The 19,405-nt window shown below is 38.2% G+C and overlaps 1 protein-coding gene across 5 annotated transcripts in view; it reads right to left on the bottom strand.

The window, feature by feature from the left end:
• The window catches only part of LOC103478353 (ankyrin repeat and IBR domain-containing protein 1), a 43,728-nt gene extending 24,654 nt beyond the window's left edge, over window positions 1–19,074 (bottom strand). For 2 of the 5 annotated variants that reach the window (XM_017309420.1, XM_017309424.1), the window contains exons 1-8: window positions 15,860–15,959; window positions 15,497–15,788; window positions 13,697–13,997; window positions 11,165–11,347; window positions 10,325–10,442; window positions 6,835–7,043; window positions 5,112–5,200; window positions 4,192–4,336 (exon numbers count right to left, since the gene is read on the bottom strand). In XM_017309420.1, coding sequence (XP_017164909.1) covers window positions 4,192–4,336; window positions 5,112–5,200; window positions 6,835–7,043; window positions 10,325–10,442; window positions 11,165–11,347; window positions 13,697–13,997; window positions 15,497–15,684 — 1,233 coding nt within the window. In that variant the 5' untranslated portion in view covers window positions 15,685–15,788; window positions 15,860–15,959. Of the gene's footprint in view, window positions 1–4,191; window positions 4,337–5,111; window positions 5,201–6,834; window positions 7,044–10,324; window positions 10,443–11,164; window positions 11,348–13,696; window positions 13,998–15,496; window positions 15,789–15,859; window positions 15,966–18,900 lie in introns of those variants that run through there. The other 3 variants (XM_017309422.1, XM_017309421.1, XM_017309423.1) reach the window with 3 other exon arrangements.
• Window positions 19,075–19,405: the final 331 nt, after the last annotated feature.

Here is a 19,405-nt window from a genome sequence, read left to right as displayed (position 1 = left end):
ATTTTTTAGATCTCAATATTTAAAACTTCAAAAAACGATCAAGAGTATTTCTCAGTCAATCTTCTCATTCATTAGCAAAAGTCACAGAGTCACATTCATATATAATCAAAAAGACTGTCAGCCAAATTCTGGCTTTTATGTTTCCGCTTGTGCTAAAAATAGCCCCACTATGAAGCGATGTGCCGGCATTGTAAGAAGCATGGAGCGGGCCCATCTGTAGCTGTGCCTGTGAGGCAGTGTCAGCCAGCTTTGATTAGTTACCACGGTGTTCCAATTAGCTGCTGCGGCAGAGAAACGGCAGCTCTTAATCAGGGGACGGAAATTTTAAAAAGCATCTGGTGAGAATATTTACTTTGTGCTATTAGAAACACAAGCCCATACTAATCTGACAACAAGGTAGCCTCCAACCCTGTTTGTTATTTAGAAGCATGAGAGAACAAGGAGAGGAGGTGAGATGACCATCTGATCTGCATGTGCACTGGTAATTTGTTCTTTTGAAGAGGCGCAACGCTTCTCTGCCTCATTAAAACTGTTCCCCTGCTTTGTGTACTTGTGCTTCAAATGGCCTTCAGATTACTTTACTAAAAATGAAAATGATCATAACAACGATCTTAAAGAGTGATGGATAATAGTCTTGTAAAATCTCGTTCTGTTGCATTTACGGTGACGGATGCTTTGTGGGAAACTGAAGCGCCGTGGCAGGCGAGTCAGAGGTGACATTGTTACATGCCAAATTGGAGGGCATTTTTCTACCCTAACATCAACCTAAGTGATCCACACTTTTCAAAACCCGGCTCTCACGGAGAGAAGATTACAGTCCCCGTGCTGTGTAGAGATGCACGGCGAGAAGGAGTAAAATGTCTGAGCCTCCTCGTGGAAACACTCTGCTGTCAGTTTTACCGCGGAGAGGCTGAGATAAAACATGAAAGACGATGTTAATATAGCAACAAAGGATTCCCCCCCCCGTTATTTCTTTGGGAGCTGTTTGATACCAGCTTTCAGCAAAATAATCTCTGGTCGTGGGTCTTATTATTGTTTTATCTACGGACAACTGCAGAGGCAGATTTTCTGTTTATCATTATCCAGGAACACAAAATTTACACACATTATTTATATTGAACTAAAACATTATTACAGTTCTAATATTAGCATTTATGTTTTGATACATAAACACGTGCAACATAATAGTGTTTTGCATCACAGTTTAACTTCAGCCACCTACTTAAAAGAACTAATTAATAAATCAGTATTTAACTACTGAGATTTATAGTCTGACGGCTGAAACAATAGGTTGCCTTATTATATGTGCTTTCTATTTCAGGAATAATCTTAAATAGGCGACTACTAAATCTAGTAGAAGTTTTGGGGAAAAAAAACACACATTGAAACTGAATCTATTTTAGAAAACAAATTATAATCATAAACTGTCTCAATTTGTTGTAAAAGGCTTACGTTGTCAAATTGTTTGCATGCTATATATTCCACTTTTATTTTTGTTATTGTTGCCCATTTGTCTCGTCTAGGTTATGATTGTGACAGAGGTCTTGATCTCAACGGGTTTTTTCTGGTTAAATTAAGGTTTAACAAAAATATAGGTCCCTGTTTAACCTCCACAGAGCCCTGTCCTCAATCCTATTAACAACACATAACCTATGATGAAATATTACTATGTTTCATAACCGAGGAAACAAACCAATTTAAGGGGACATTTTAATACAAGTCAGGGTAAATGTTTATATTTGAGCCAACATGTATGATTTTAGCTTTCAGTGGATTGGAGAAATGCACAATAATTTAAAACTAATTTTCAAAACTTCCCTAAGTTGTACATCATCAGTCCACCATGAAAAAACACTTTTGATAAATACATGGAGAACATAATTAATATAAAAATCATGTCCATATTGGCTGTATATAAACTTCTGACCAGAATGGTAGTAAAGGAGTAAATTTCTCTATCAAGTCTGAAAACAAAAATACTACGTGATCAGCACACATGAAAATTCAACATAAAAAAATCCTGGGATTTCATTTCATAGTTTAAGTAGATTTGCATAGACATGTGCATTTATGGCTTCTGTTGAGCATGCAGGAGAAATATATGGTTTTAACAAGCACCTGAGAAAAATTCTTGACATTTATTCTTTTGTCAGCTGACCTTTTTCACTGGCAGTGCAGCGGAGAGGGAAAAACTCTGAGGTATTGGTGATGGACACAGTTTAGACACAGGAGATCATTCTTTGTAAATACTGCTTCACTAAAACTGCTTTTTAGGTCATGTAATAGAACTAATCCATCATCCAAATCAATCTTTTTTTTAATATATATAAATTTAAAACTATACATAAAATAAACAACTTCCACAGGGAATGACAACCTTACATTGTACAGAAATGAAAACAAAATCTATTAATAAAAGACTACAGACAGAACAATACTTATGAGTCTGTGTGTTTACATACTGTCAATCTATAAAAAGTTCAGTAGTCTACAGCTCGAGTGAAAACCAAAATGTCCTGACCTAACTGTGTGGGTAAAGACGGTAAGACAATAATTGAAGCTGATAGTTTTATGACTCTAAGTGTTGACCACAAATATCTGTAACTAATGTGCTATTACCCAGAGACCTACACTCGGGTTTTTGCATGAGTGTAACACTTTCAATCATTGAAGAGCGCACAGGGGAACACTGTGCCATCTGGCTTGCTCCAGTGTGCAGAAAGCAATGGGGATCTTTGGACTGTCATGGTTTGTCAGTGCTGCTTCAAAGCACATGCTTTAAACTGGAATGGGAACAAGGTTTAGACGTTTGTTTTAATTTCATAAAAAGGTCTTGAGCTCCAGTAATCAACTAAATCAGCAATTTCTTAACCGTCATTAGCTGTGATTTTAATAGAGTAGTGGTACAAATACATTAAGCAAATTAAGCACCTTCCAATCAAAAATAATTTATACTAAGAAATCATAGGCATTGGAGTTAAGCATGTTGCTTTACCACTTCAAATCTAAAGTAAGAGCTTGATTACTAAAAAGCCTTAATGAGCAATATAACTTAGCTTGTGGCAGGTTAGGTCCGTTCATTTGGCATACGGAATTGCAACCATTGCCGCAAATCAGTGTGCAAAATTGCAAAGGATTAATTTGACTCAATATTTGGTGGGGTGTAATAATAAAGATGTTATTATTATATTAATATTAATATATTAATAATATATTATTAATACATTATATTAATAATATATTTGGCTTGTTGGATGGACCGCAACTGTCTTCAACACTCACAATGGACATAGTTCATGAAGAGTGCTGGGCTAAGTGTGTTAAGTCAGTACTGTCCCACCCCTGACATTTTTAATTGAAGAATATTTTTCATTCACAAAGAAGTTTCTCACAGGAAACAAAATCTGCATCTCGAGAGATAAAACAATGTAAAAATGAACAGCAGTTTTGAATGAAAAAAAAAATGGTTTATACCCTTTTTAAATAACGTGTGTAAATCTTTTGGCATTGTAGCAACCAAATCATTCTAATAGATTAGCCAGCTTTCTGCCTGGTTACATAAGTCCTTTTTTGGGGGGGAGGGGGGACTTATTTGCTACAGACAGAGCTTCCAAGAACTACAGAAAGCACAGCCACTCTGAAAGTGACCTCTGAGCAAGCAGCTGAAGATAACCTGAACAACCCAGTAGCTGATAAGAAAAACAAGCTACCAAAGTGTTTGAGACATGAAACTGATCAGTTTAGAAGAGGCCTCCTCTTAAGATGAAATTGCCAGCAAACAAACACAGACCTAACACTTCAGTCGGTTCCAAAACACCATTCACCTGCCTTTCTTGCTATCAAGAAGACACTAAGGTTTGGAAAACCACAACACAATGCCAACTATCATTACCGAGGACAATTTCAAATAAATGTGAACATGTTAAAAAGATGGGCACGTCCCACCGGGAGGAGGCCTCGGGGAAGACCCAGGACACACTGGAGGGACTATGTCTCTCGGCTGGCCTGGGAACNTATATATATAAAAGCTTGTTTCTGAGAAAAAAACCCTTACCTCTAGAAATCAATGTGGAAGTACAAATACAGTCTCAAACTAACAACAGTTTCCAAGATTCTGACCTGAACTCTGAGGTTTTCTCCTCAAGAGTTCATCTGCATGAATAACAGAGATGCTTATTAAACTAAATGTACCTTTATGTCAAACTGCAAGTATCGCCTGTCCATCTCTCTGGAGACCACGCTTTCGATGACTTCTACTGGCACCAGCTGGTAACAATCATAGGCTGGACAGAAAATATTGTGCGCTTCTCCCTCTTGGATCTTTAGATTGAGAAACCTTTCAAAAGGACACAGGTTTTACAGACATCAATGATTTATGTAAACACTAATGAAAACTTCACTGCCATCATAACTTCAACAAAATATCCCCTTCAATTTTTTAAGATAGACATTTTAATTTAAAGCCTCAAAACAAATTTTGACACAAATGCAATTTCTCCATATATTTTGTAATATATGAAGCAACCAGAAGTTACTTATTCGCATAATAATCAGATTAAACACTGACGGGGGAGCAAAACTAGGCTTCACCCTTCAGAGTTTACATTGAACACACAAGAAATGCTTAACCTTTGTGATGAAACTCATAAATGAGAAAAATATCTGAAGTATTTTTGCATCTTTATATTTTATTAGATTTTTTTTTTATGAAATAAAAATGAATATTTATCCTGAAAAAACATCCATAGAAACACTGCAGTTCATAGCAGGATTTTCCCTCTTATGCTGCTCTGCAACAGTAGACTAGATTAAACAAGGTGATTTAGAATAAATGAATCAGCGACTAATGCGTCAGTATTATTGGCATGTTATAATTAACATACTCATTTCATCAAAATAATTACTGTTAGTTAAAGTACAAAGAAAACTGTACAGTGTTCCCTGGAACACATTCTTGATTAATTTGCGTGCCGGTTGTTTTTCCGTCCACCGTTCTCTTCCTGTCTGATACCACAGCACAGCTTTTATTTATCCATGTTAGCCTTCACATTGGTGTTTGTAGGAGACCCATACTTAAAGCAAATCCAGATTTTTGGATTTCTGTTACTTACCCTTCCCAGCATGCTCTGCAGAAATCATGGCCACAGGACATGTCAACAGGTTCCTCAAAGAAGGAGATGGAAGACATGCAGATACCACACTGAGAGACAAAACATTAAGATAGAAAGATGACTACAAGGCCACAATGAAACTTCGAAGTCTTAGCATAGAATACATGCACCGGTTTGTCACTGTTTTTGATTTGGGTTTTTTGTTTGTTTCGTTTTGAGTGTTTTATTCAAGCCTAAACACCAAGAATATTCTTTCTGAGAAAACGTTCCAAAATATTTAGATGTGTAAATAGACTTCATTATCCTCTGGAATATAAACGGACGGGAAAGCGGTGACTAATCAGACGTGTCCGTAGGTGCGAGCCCCCACAATAACAAAGGTCGGTTTATGAAAGATAACTCTGCTAAGATTATGACCTCTCAAAATCAACGGGCATCACAGATGATCGTTCTGTTAGCAGATGTATTTTCTCACACCCACGAACAAAACAAATGGGGCCAGAGAGACAGGAGCTGTTATACTGGAGGACTGGCCCGCACAAAAAGACAAAGAGGAGACAGTGTAGTTCAACAATAAAACTATTGATTTAGGATGGAGAACATGATAAAAATCAACTTGCAGACTTAAATGAGTCCTTGAGTGCACTTGGCACAGTGCATTTACGCTCATGAAGAGCCAAGCGTGCAGACAGTGCGAGTCAAATAGAACAATTACTCACCAGACAATTAATAAATTACATTTGTAAGCTATAGTAATTATACACCGTGGTTCATTTTTAAGGCAAACTTGGACTGCCAATGAGTGTCCCAGCCAACTATGTATAAATATATCCAGTCTCTTGATTTATAGCAACACTAAACTTTAAATTTCCACAGCTATCAATTTTAACTGTAGCATAAGGCAGCCTTTCATCACCTTTATCTTTATATTTATATTATGAGCACAGACGTCTTGGTCATTCATCAATAAGAACCCAAATCTTGCCCTTTTAACATTTTCCGGAAAGTATGTCACTATTTACTCGATTCTCAACTTTTTTAAACCAAAATCAACAAAACCGTTTTTGTCTCTTGGGGAATAACGAGGATGGGTTCTGTTAGTGTTTATTATTGTGGGTCAGACAACTGGCAAGCACACCGATTACTACAAACAAACTAACTAATACTAACAAATAATGACTCCTAAACGAATGTAGATGTGCGAGAGCTAATACGATCGACTGGGAAAAAATAATGTGTTTGGAACCATGCAGACGTCATCCAAAATCAGCCAGATGTTACACTGAGCTAGTATGCTCAGAGCCATTTGTCAAACTGCTCGGCAAAGCCTTATGCTCTCTCCGGACTGCCATTTTTCAATTTCACATCTCCACTACATCTACAGCTGATTTTATCTGAATTAAAATAAAAAGAAAAAAAATACCAAACAACCTTCTTTTCAACCCCCTTCTTTGAAGGAAGTGCAAGTCAACTTATTCTCCAGATTTTTTGGAGCAAATCCTTACTCATCCCCATGGAGTCGGCTGAAGACAGACAGAGAACTACTTCAAGAGGAAAGGTAACAGAAGCCTCCGTAAGCACTGTAATGCATTTACATCACAGTGCATACTGAAGAGAAACCTTATTCCAACCTGAATGTTCTGTATTAAACGGATCAGCACCACACAAACCTCTAAACTGGAAGAAAAAGTAAAAAAAAAAAAAAACGTTGCAAATTTCTCACCAGAGAGGAATCGTCATCTCCCGCTAAGAGGCTGATTTGGTCTGGGGAAGTGATGGAGGAGCGGGTGGTGCGAGGCGTCCGGGGCGACGGCAGTGTGTCCCAAGCGTTGTAGCCACTAGGGGGTGGGTTGGGCATCTGCACCCCTGAACGTTGGCAGCATTCCTCGGCGTTGCTCATCCAGGCTTCCAGAAGCTTCTCTCGGTCCCAATCTGACAAAAACATGGAGATGAACTAATCAGGCTTTTTTCCTTTTGGTTCTGACCTCCCAATTCAGACTTTTACAATTAATTTTTTCTCATTCTGAAGGCAGCAACATACAAAAGAGAAAAACTGAGGGTCCTTTGTTGCTGTGGTAGTTTTTAATCCAACTGACAATGAAAAAAAAAAAAGTCCAATTTCCATATATTTATTCATTTATGCATCAAGGGTATCCAAGTACAGGCTGATGGTAGCAGCATTTACTGATCAAAAATGGATTTAAGAAATGATGCATTTAATATATAGTGAAAAATGTTCCCAACTTTTTCAGCATTTTACCTACACATCACAAATTACAGTTGGCTAAGGGAAAAGTGTCAGGATTCATGTTTCTCTAAAAAACAAGCAAGTAAAGTAAGCAAGAGAAGTATTAAAGGGTATAAATGATCTTAAGCAATTGTAAGGACATCATAAACAAGGAGATTTAGATCCATAAATAAATAAATCCAAAATTCTTCACAATTGCATCATTTTCTACAAATAAAATGGCCATAATGAAGTAGAACAAGATTACAGAATAAGTGTTTTGAAAAAATGTTACAATGCAAAAAAGCTAAATTAGGTTGGCCCAGTAAAAACAAATTGGTTTTATGAAGAAGTTTGCATTTTATTAAAAAAAAGTCATCTTAAAACTTTCATTTTAGCCCATTTGCTAGGGCAATGCTAAATTAAAGTTGACATAATTTTGTGTTTTCAGTAGACAGAAACTTGCTGCCACCTGGTTTTGTGTTTTAGAACAGCTCGCCAACTTACAGAAACCAATTTGAGAGGCTTTGAGGATAAACTGGGAGTGACTTGCAGACCGTGCCTCAGTCCAAATATTCTCCCCTCTTAAAATAAGGAACATGACCGGGTCAACTGCAATTAGGACGCTATCAGCCTCGAGACACGCTTCAGCAGCAATCAAATGCCTCCGACTCCAAATGGCCTCATTTAGATAATGAATGTCGCAACAATCCTCCCCATTTCCATTCAATTAAAACCAATCAGTGAGCATAACCCTATCTTCCTGCCTTCAGCTATTAAATATGAGTCTGAAATTAAAAGTTTTGTTTCACATTTAGAAAATGTAAATTATTAGAAGCACAGAAAGACTGACAAGCAGGCAAGCAGCAGGAAACATGATAAGTCAACTAAAAAGGCTGATAATGAAACAGAAGTCAGTAAGTGTGGGAATCTGTGAAAGTTTCCAAAAGCGGCAGACGATAAGCCTTTCTTTTAGACATTAACGAAAATCCTGAAGCGTTTCATCCTCTTCCGACCGACAGGCGGTATTTCCCATGACATAGGCGAGTAAATATAGCACTGCTTGATTTCCTCTAAGCTCCCACAGGCATGTCCTGCATGTAGCGTCTGCGGCTCAACAGACAGCTACTGCATTTAAACCAGGTTCAATTTTTAAAAAAAGACGACAGTTTTGAAAAGTTTCAAATCGAATGATGTTTTAAACATTACAAGCTTTTTAGAAGTTGTACCAAATGGCAGATGTTAAGTGAATCCACTTTGAGAATTGGTGTCTAAAGGTTGCAAATTAAATCTGAGCTCTAACACACTGACTCAGTAGTTAGTCCAAATCGACTTGATAAGGGAATCAGTGAACTAGTTCAGAGATTCTGATGAAAAAAAAAGCCAAAAAGTTTTGAAAATCCTCCTTTTCTTTGTAATTATGTAAAAGTAGGATAATTTAGTTGGAAACATATCTTAGAAAATATGTGTACATTAATATTCAAGAAATTACAATATGAGGCTTGTGCATTTTGAAAATAACTTTTAAACATATCTAAATTAAACATACTTCTCAGTATGTCCATATATCTGTATTGACATATAGTTTTATCGGTGTGATACAATATTCTCAACTTAAATATTGTGTTGTGATCTGTAAGTAAGAAACAAATGCTGTTTCTAACTGATCTTTGTTCATTTAGTGAATGGAGTTACTGAAATTAATGAACTTTTCAATAATGTTCTAATTAACTAAAGTCTGCAGATACATTAACACAAATGCATCTAATTAAGAAATTTAGAAATAAACAATAAATCATACATTTTCACCAATATTTCCCAAACCTGTAAGACTTTCAGAAAGTCAGGTGCTGTTTGAATAAATTTGTAATCTGCAATGAAGTTTTTTTCACAAATCTATTAAAAACAGACATTTAAATGTTTCTGGTCAGAGTTTGCTCAACAAGGCTTGTGTTGTTATTGAAAATAATCTGACTAGAGTGAGAAACATCAGATGTTGCAATCTTGCTGCTACTATGATGTCATGAGAGTGTACAGGTTGCTCTCAGGGATTCAAATAATTCTGCTTATCAAACAGTGCTGATAGTTTACATAGGGCCATAATTCAAAGCCCATATCCACAAACCCACAAAGGAATGGTTCAAATGAAGAGACAACTGGCTTGCCAAAGCCCAGATTCAAATTACACCAACATATTATGTGAACCAGATTTTTTTAATAAGCAAAATAACAAAAATATCCACCTTGGGCAGGATTTTTCCAGAGTTGAGCATTTGAGTCAGAGATCAATTGATGTCGTTTTTCTGATCGGCATTTTTGTTGAAGAACTGAAAAATAGGCTGGAGGCGGGAAACAACCGATAGTCGGCATGAGTTATGTTATGGGTTCCCAGCTGGTAAGAATCTGGTCCATGAACTTACTGCAGCTGAGCAAATACCTTAACTTAGGAACATCACTCTACAGTGTAAAAGTTGTTGCTGAAAGTAGAAAAGTGTTTTTTCAGTATTAGTGACTGGTTTAAAATGACGTTAAGAGTATGAGAAACGATATGAAGTTGACAGGAAGAACTAGAGGGATGACCACTGCAACAGAGAGAACTTCAGGGGATAACAGGAAGGCTGAACCCAGAGTTGGTCTGTTCTCATCTTTTTGAGAATTCAGCCTATGTCATGGAACAGGAATGCTTAGAAAATCCCTAAATTAAGATAGGATTCTACATGAATACTCAGAGACAAATAATACAATTCTGTCTTATTGCAAACCTTCACAAAGGCTACTTCTCTCAAATATGCATAGTGTGATACACTTTTGCTCCTTACGTACCCATTTAACTGAATACAAGCTCATGTTCAATAAAATATAATTATTTTTGTAGTTTAGACATGCAATTTATTTACATATATAAGCTACTTGTTCAGATCCATTGCTCCATGAATGTAAAGGACAGAGATCTCAGATATGTGCCAGTGTTTGTGTCTCACGGTACCATGGGCACGTAGCAAAGCTTCTGCAGTGAAGAGAGGGGCTTGCAGCATGTCCGCTGTCTCCACTATGAGCATGTCCTTCAGCCTCCGCAGGTCCTGGGGCCGCAGGCCCTCATACAACTGAAAAGGAAAAATGGTCAGAGACAAGAGAAGAATTACCAAGTTTACGGATGGGAAGGGATAGATGTTGAAGGTGGTTAGAAGGTTAAAACAGCAACTTTGACTGCAGCCAAATAAAAACCAAGAGACTTAGTTTGTGGGTGACAAAAGCAGATGACAATGCAGATGAAAGTTCCACAAAAATACTGAGAAAAAGAGAGAAAGAACAGAGCAGTCTCTGTAAATGATTACAGGGACGTGACATTGACACAATAAGACAGAAGATACAGATCACAAACTTTAGTGCAGACTCATTTCTGTCGATTTGTCTAAACAAGGGATCTCATACAGAAATATGGCAGTAATTCCTATATATAGTATTGGACGTTTGTCTTATCTAGCAGCAAGGTTCATGGGTGCACTAATGTAACTGAAATAGTAGATAATATAAGAAAATGTTTTAAATGGCTAGGTCTAAATAAATAGTAATTTTACACCACCAACAAACAAAGTGACACCAACTGTGTGGGTTTAGCAAGTGGAAGGTATCCAGTATGTGTTAACTTATAAAAAGAGCTGTGTCTGAGAGAGCAAGAGCAAAAAGCTGACACTTTTTTTTAGTGCTTTGTTAGACTCTCAGCACTACAGACAAAGCTACACTAAACAATGGTCCAGGCAATGTTGCAAATCAAATCAGGCAACGACAAACAAAATGAATCGTTTCTGAGGGTTTTATTCTGTACCTCTCTTCGATCGAGGGCTGCATACTCTGCTTCTATACCCTCTGCCTCAGGGGCCAGAGAGAAGACCATCTGCGACTCCAGGCTCAGGGCCAAATCCTTGTGGTGCTGCTTCTCGGCACAGTCACATGGAGTCTCGCGGTTTTCGTTCTCCACAAACAGGTCTGCTCCTCTCTGCAGCAGTAACTGAGCAAGCGACAAGAAAAGAAAAAAAATGGCTTGAATTGTAGGAGATGACTGAAAACACTTAAACCACAACAAGCGATGCAAATTGTTATAATTTTACACGTCTTACACAGCCTCTGTGGGAAGCTCTGCGTCTGCACTCGAGCTCCTAAAACTGGGCAATCAGTTCAGTTTGGTCAGGAAATTGGGATTGTTGGTGATATGGGATCTTGACCAATCAACTGCAATCCAATCATCCAATAAAATTAAATGCAATAGTATTTTTAGAAGGCTTTATATTACACCCAATTTTCATATATTATTCTTCCCAAGGGCCAGATTTTGGCCCTTGAAATTATTTTATTCAGCCCCTGATAAGTCAAGAAAGGTCAAAATTTGGCCAACAAAACAGAAAACAATTGATGACCAAAAAAAAATTTATTTGTCTTGGATCTTTAACAATATATAAATTTAAAAAAAAAAAAAATTGTGTTTGTCGAGGAAGTAAAAGCAACAAAAAAAAAGGAGGAAAAAAAAAATCACAATAAACACATTTTTGCCTTTTTAATGTAATGAACTTTGTGGAACTTTTTTAATTTTCCAGTTTTGGCCTGCAGTGCAAAACATTTGAACACCACTAGATGACAGAAAGTTACTTCAACTCAAAGCCCATCCCAAATGTCCCCATGACATACAAATTTAGGTATGCAAAAAGCTTCTGGGATTGTAAGTGGTGAAATGATCAGCACTTATAACACAAACAGATCTTTTGTGATTAAGGTTAGATTAATTAAGCAATAATGGTTTTTGGTGATTCTACAAAACAATCATACGTGGCACAACTTTCTACATTGTGCTGGAAACATTCCCTCTAGTTTCCAGCACAATGTAGATAAGGAAAATGACAACATCCTAAGAGAAGTGGAATGCAGCTTTGCTTATCTGGTATTTCTTTGCTTCTCGCTGATCATTTTTGGCACTAAATTCTGTGGTAAATAATGTGGTTTAGCAGTCATTCTATCAGTATGTGTTTCTTTGAGATTCCAGGCACACCTCCACATATGAGGAATGTTTTCTTTCTCTCCTCCTTTCTGCAGAACCAGTGCAGTCAACAACTCAAAGTCAAATCCAACACTTGGTGAGTGCGTTGTTTTAGTGGGAACTACAACTGGCATCGAGTCACGTAGTGCAACATTTAGCATTAAGTCTGTCTGATTGATTTGAATTCAACTCTGTCAAGATTTTGGCCTTTGTCTTGTGAATACATATGTGATAAAACCAGAATATTACTAATTCAACACTCCGTGTGCTGCTCTACCGCTGCAGAACAAAAATAAGAACAGACTACTGCAACTTCACAACAGATGTCATCATTACAGCCCATCCAAGAGGTAGGACAAGCGGCAGAGTACTGTCCTGAAAGAAAAACACCACTCTCGAGTGCTGCACATATCCCCTGTACCACTGCTTCAGGACAGCATCTTTGAGATGCTGACAGCAGATTTGGGAGCTGATTTTCAGTCCTTTTTAGACCTAAAAATGCCCACCAAGCTCTCTCTTAATGAAAACTGCCATCTTCCAACCCAGCTGGCGCCTGACTTAAAGTGGTGCCCTGCATCCATTAGCGATCCAGCTGCAGGGTTCATCTATGTGCTCCATTAGGAGTCACTCTCACTTCATCTAGTCAGAATATGTCCTTTTAAAAATTCTGCCTCCTGGTGCTCCTCTGTAAAATCTTTTTTGGTTCAGCTCAAGTCTGGTGGTTGTGCTCAAGTCTGCTCTACTTAAGTCATTCCCAATTGTTTCCAAATCTAAATACCATAGTTGCTCCAGAATTTTACACCAAAGTAAAGTTACTAGTATGATTTATTTTTGCATTACTATACGATTTAAAAAAAAAAAAAAAAAAAAAAAAAGATGCCCTACCTTTCCTTCAGGCCGTTTTTTAAGAATTTTGTACTGATTCTGTTTCTATCCCAATAGTAAAGGCCAGTCACAGCTGTTATGGGACTACAATTCAGACTTACCATATGGGTAAGTAATTTTAGTATCCAAGTAAGCTAAAATATTGTGAAAGAAACGCACATGAGCCACTATATGCTTATTTTAGGGATAATAAACTGAGAACAATACAATATTCAGCTGCAATATAATTTTACGAGTACACATCATTCAGATTAATTAGAAAGTGCAGTGTGTTTTTTTATGATAAGCTGTGCAGACATGAATAAATTGTATGTATGCACTTGTTGTGTACAAAGAGCAGAGAGAGCTTTTATTTTCTTATTTTCTTTTTATTTTCAGCTCAGGTTTTTAAATTAGGGTTATAGCTGGGAATATGTTGAAAACAGTGCGTTTTTAAAACCTCACCTCAACTGAGGTCCTCATGCCTGAGGCGGCTGCATAGTGCAGGCAGGTATTTTTCTTGTCGTCAGTGGCATTGATTTCAGCGCTCTCATACTCTCCATGGTCCAGCTTCGCCCCAGTCCAAGACAAGATGATCTGGAGGCATTCCGTCCGACGCTGTTCGTCCTCGTAGGGCCGCGAGATCCGTGGCTGCAGCGCACCCTCCGAGGTCAGGATCTGAGGCCCCATGCAGAGGAGGTGCAGAGATGTCTCATTGTGCACGTTGCGCTTGTTAGGATTGCCATCTTTGTTTATGAGAAACGACCTAGAAGATAAAAGGAAATATGAACAAAGAACGTCAGTGGCTTAGCTCTGGTTTGGTATTTGGTCAATATACGCAGGGTTTTCTCCACATGTAATCGATCATGGCGCACCGCCACAGTAAAATAAAAGCTGCCACACCCAGAATTAAATTGTTTTCTTGTTTGTTTGTTTTTTTTATGAAAATATCATGAAACTTTAAAGTTTACTTTATTTTGAAAAACCAACACCTCCGGACACTCTGAAGTAAGGGGAGACAAAAGTAAAAAAAAAAAAAAATGTACCTAAGGAAGTTTGAACTGAATGCATTTTCAGTTCAAGTCGTTCAGATGTTTAGTTCACATCTCAACGACCGTAACGTAGTTAATTAATACAATCTGGCCTTCAAGCGTAATGTTTCAGATACACTTTGAAAAGGCTTCATGGCTTAATGTCTGGTAATTTTTTCCATTGAGACTCATTTCTCATCCAGAAATAGTCTGAAATACCAGAAATACCTGAGGAAAGCATTGAGGTTAGATGAAGATACTCAATGTTCTTTATTGGGATGCAGTTCCCTCAAGTTTTGAGAAATATAGAAATGATGAGTTCCCATAAAACACGGTCTTAGAGCTCTTTTTCCAAGAAATCCAGAAAAATGCAATGTTCCACCAGCCTGCAAATTATGGTGTTAAGTTACTAGAGGACAGTTGTAATTTCAGTTGTACAGTGTGAATATAGTGAATAAGTGTTTTTCAGAAAACTTTCAGTCTGAAATGCCCACAATTGAAACAATGTTGTTTACATGAAATCCTGGAGGAAACCCTGAAACCGTTTGCAATTCTCAATACCCATTATTATACTTTTATTATTTAAGCCTCTCTATCTAATGCTTGCTCTTTGTTTTGACATCTTAGTTCACTGGTAGTAGTTGTAGATCAAGCTCTTTAAAAATTGATGTTGTGCTCGACTTCACAGAAAAATCTACTTTGATTACAAAAACATCTTTTGAAAATTATAAATGAAATTGCTTTTAGTTTCTATATTTAATTTAGTTAATATGGAAGCTACAAAACTAAACAAATTTACAATCCTGCAATAATTTTAGTCAGGTAAAAATGCCACACAGTCTGGACAATTTAGTTACAAAAAAAACTAATGGTCTTAGTGAGTCAACAACAAGTGAATACAAGGCTGTTAGCTAATAAGATGGAGAAGTTCTTGGAATCCAAACCTATTCCAACACAGCATGTTGCATTCCTGAGAACAGATGGCTGTACGGCAGGACAGATGGGAAAGGGACGTATAGAGACAAAACACCAACACTTTTCTCTTATAATACATTCATTTTGCACACATAAAGATATACCAGACAGTTATTCAAATAAAGCAAAGGCAATTATGTCCTCATCAATCAATCCTCGCTGACTTCACCTAGTGAAAAAAACAAGACTGGAAATTTAAATCAACTCTGTGGGAAAAAAAAAGTTTTCTTTACAATTCAACTTTTATTTGAGTTCTGACCTGAGTAGGCGCATCATGGCATGCCGGGCAGCGTAGTGCAGCGGAGTGTTGTGCTGGTAGGACTCTCCGTATGTGGCGTTGGGATCCAGAGACTCCTTGAACTGTGGGTTGCTCTCGTAGAGCTGGCAGGCTAGCAGCTCGTCCCCGTTGATGAGAGCCTTACGGAACTTGGTCGCAGTGTTCCCCATGTCTTCGCCAGCTGTGGGTTCAAGCTCTCACGCACAGCCGCCTTTTAACTCTTCCTCAAGCTGTTCAAGTCAAATAAGCCAGCATGTTGCATGTTCCGCATGCCCTAAAGGAGAGAACAGAAAATACTGTTGAATCCTATTGAGTCCAAAAAGGCCTTAATAGCTAAAAAATTACCATAAGTATACATCCTCACTGTTGCTCAAGCTTCTCTGCGACCAACGCCGGTGTCAACATCACCAGTGCGCTTAAATTCTGTTGGATTTTTTTGCACCCCCCCCTTTGTATAACTGAACATAGTGAGCACAAAGCTCACACAGAGCGAAGGACAAGACTTCCTTTGGCATCACCAGGAACTTCCGCCTCCTTGTGCCAACGCTGCCCCTCCCACAGAGCCCAGAACTCATAATAAAGCCCCATAGCTCCACATGGGGAATAACATGCGGCAAGTCAGCATTCTGCTTCCACCAGAGCACCATATGGTCATGACTGTTTGGGCACCGAGAGGCTGATATGTACACGGTATCTACCTGATGCACAAATATGCAGAGAATTGCATCATGGGTACAAAACGCATGTGCTATATGTGCTTCTCCACATACAGAAAATACGATCGCCAGAAACTAGTGTTATACTGTGCGATTCCTTCTCACAACGTTTTGAATCTTTTTACTGTCAGATTATAACCACATGCTTAGTGGATTTTATGTGATAAATCAACACAAACTAGTGCGTAAAAGTCACTTAGAAGGACAATAACATATGTTCTTTAAGTATTTTTTTTTATTTTGTATATTCAGTCCCATTTGCATCAATAACCCAAAATAAAAATAAAAAATTGCAATCAACTGTCTTCTGAAGTTACTGACATAAATAAAGGAAAACAGTCCACCAATGTGAAATTTGATTTCAGATGCATTGACATGAGAACTGGCACAGCACCAATTTCTTTCCCTCCCCCACCACCAAACACATACAATCAGAATAAGTGTGGCTCCCTGGGGTCACAGAACTTGAACAGCAGTTTCATCTGTCTACACTTCTCTGTGCTTTGGTGCCTTGTTATCAGCAGGCAGAATTTGGCTGGAAAGGCTCGGAAATTTGTTCTGATAGAGCGAATAGAGAGCTCGCGTGGAAATTACGGATGCCAGGAATGTTCATGTAAACTCTGTCCAGCATATTTCTGTCTTTGGTTGGGATGGGAGCTAAGTGGAGTTTAGGGAAAACATTTGAGATAAGTGTAAACACACACACACACAAAAATCTCCATCAACAAAAAAAAATAACACTCAGTTGTTTGTCATGTGACTACTGATGACCTCACACAAGTCATGCCGCGTGTCATTCAGTTATCTGGTTACAATCTTGTGCTTTGTATTAAAGCAACAGAGGGAGAGGAGACAAGGCAAAGAAATGAGTGCATCTGCTTCACCAGTTGCCTTCTTTACAGATAGAAAAACACTCCAGCCTGCGACTCAATGATCTGATTAACAAAACCTTCAGTCAGTTTAACTGCTTGAATTTCAAAAGCTATAATGCACACATGGCACAAAAGGGAGTATCAGTTGTGAACTGGATTTTCAACAGAGGCATATCGCCTTTTTATTTCACCTGCCACAATGGAGAGTTAAGATATCAACAGGTAACAGGAAGCTGAAGGTGTGAGAGTAAAGTTGTTCTGCTTTTTCTGTCGGAAGAGTCCATTTCTGTGTTTCATGACACGCTGGACTGAGAAATGTTTGGGAAATATCACATTTAAGATAAGGATGTACTTACTTATACACACAGCCTGCTATTCAGAGTTTGTAATATTAACTTCGCTAAAATAAGACATAAAGACAGTTTAAGGACTGGGTGCGTTCATTAATAGACATCAGGGAAGATTGAGTTCTCATCTTAAACACAGAGCAAAGCATTTTTCAGTGATAGGATGTCAGAAACGACCTATTAAGGGGATTGAATATGTTTATATCAGTAACATTTGGTAATTAATCATTGAAATTGATCGTAATCTGTCGTTTTATTGACTTTTTGCAACGTTCCAAACTGCTTTTTTTTTTTTTTTTTTTTTTTTTGCAACCAACACAACTTTGGTATGTTTTTAATCAGCCCTCTTACTGAAGTATTGGAACAAGACTTAAGGGGCATGGCCCAGGAAACGCGCTGGTTTGGAAAATCATGCCTACTCGGTTAATTTGTCCTCACTGGGACTCAAGTGTATCCACCCACCGCTAGCTCTCACTGAGCCTCCTGTTAAGCTGTATTTGTGGATGTCCAACACCCAGTAGGATTTTATTGTCTCTGGAGGTCAAAGCTTAACAAACTGACAGAAAATCAGCAACAAAATCTCTGAGTGTTTCATTTCCATTATGCACTTTAACTGTGAATATAACTGTAAAAGATGAGGTCACCTGTTAACACCAATGAAGTATGAACACGCAAAGGTAATGTGCTTACAATTGAGGACAAAAGTATGAATTGTCTAAACAGTGCTGCTGCTCTGGAGCACGTTAAGTGTCAAACGTGTCATGTGGGGACAGAGATCACACACGATCACAAGACAAAACAGTCACTCTGCAGAAACAACACGTCGAGGACAGGCAGACTTGATCATTGCATGAACAAAAGAGCATACTTGAAGAGTTACTGTCCAGATGTATTACTAATTAATCCGTCTGACAATAGTTAACGACACTCCCCCAAAACAGCGCCAACCAGCCACATCTAACAGCAACTATCTAAACAGCTCGCTTTCATTACAGACATTAAATGCCAATTTGTCTGCTGAGCTTCAACTTCTCCCTGAACTCTTGATGTGGGCCTTGTACCCTCTCGTGTCGTGTGATGTTTACCATTTTCGCTAGCTCAAACTGTCAGCGTGTTATGTTGTCATAATGAAAAACCCTCGATATTCGCTCTGTTGTGGTTACATTTCTGGTCAATAAAGACATTCGCCACTTACTGATCTTAGTCTAGTTTAGCTGCAGACCACTCCGATTGTTGTCACCGCTGCTGTTCATGAGAAAACACAACGAGTATCGTTAGCAATGTGGTATTCAAAACAAAAAAAACCCGTGACGCTAGCTTCTGCGTGGACGAACGTCAGTGCACGCGCTAGCTGGGAAGCTAAGGCGCTACCACCAATGCTAGCCAACTTGACACTAACAAGAACAGTTGATAAACTCAGTAAACAGAGTGTGACAAGTACAGCGACTTACACAGACGATACTTCTCCCTACTGGAGACTCGACTTCGTGGAGTAGCTGCAGGTCACAACCGCCCAAAGGAAGCTTCTTCTCTAACGCAATCTTAGTGTAGAAACGCCGCTCAGAGGAGAAATGTAGCCCATGCCAAGTCCCCGTTCATTTTACTGGCTGACCATCGGGTTGCCAGGTTTCAGGATAACCCGGAAACAGGCAGAGAGAGGATGTATTTGAGAAGTTATACATAAAAGACTGTTACAACTGACTTTTATATAAGCTTTTAATGTCATTTTGGTTCCATGGATAAGACTCAAACACATTTGAACTCTTGGTCCATGCCAGATAATGTTTTTGGGTTTTTTTGTTTGTTTGTTTGTTTTTTCTATTTTACCTAATTTGAAAGCAAAAGCAACTAAATCAGTATGGTCCAAACATTTTGATATGGGGGGCCAAAAACGTAAGGTTGAAGACCCTCCACCTGCCATGGGATTTTGTGCTTTTCTTTTTTAATTATAATTAT

Source organism: Poecilia reticulata, linkage group LG16, assembly GCF_000633615.1.
Source record: "Poecilia reticulata strain Guanapo linkage group LG16, Guppy_female_1.0+MT, whole genome shotgun sequence".
NCBI lineage: Eukaryota > Metazoa > Chordata > Actinopteri > Cyprinodontiformes > Poeciliidae > Poecilia > Poecilia reticulata.
The sequence above is the reverse complement of the archived record's forward strand: the minus strand, read 5'-3'. Positions and strand labels throughout refer to the sequence as shown.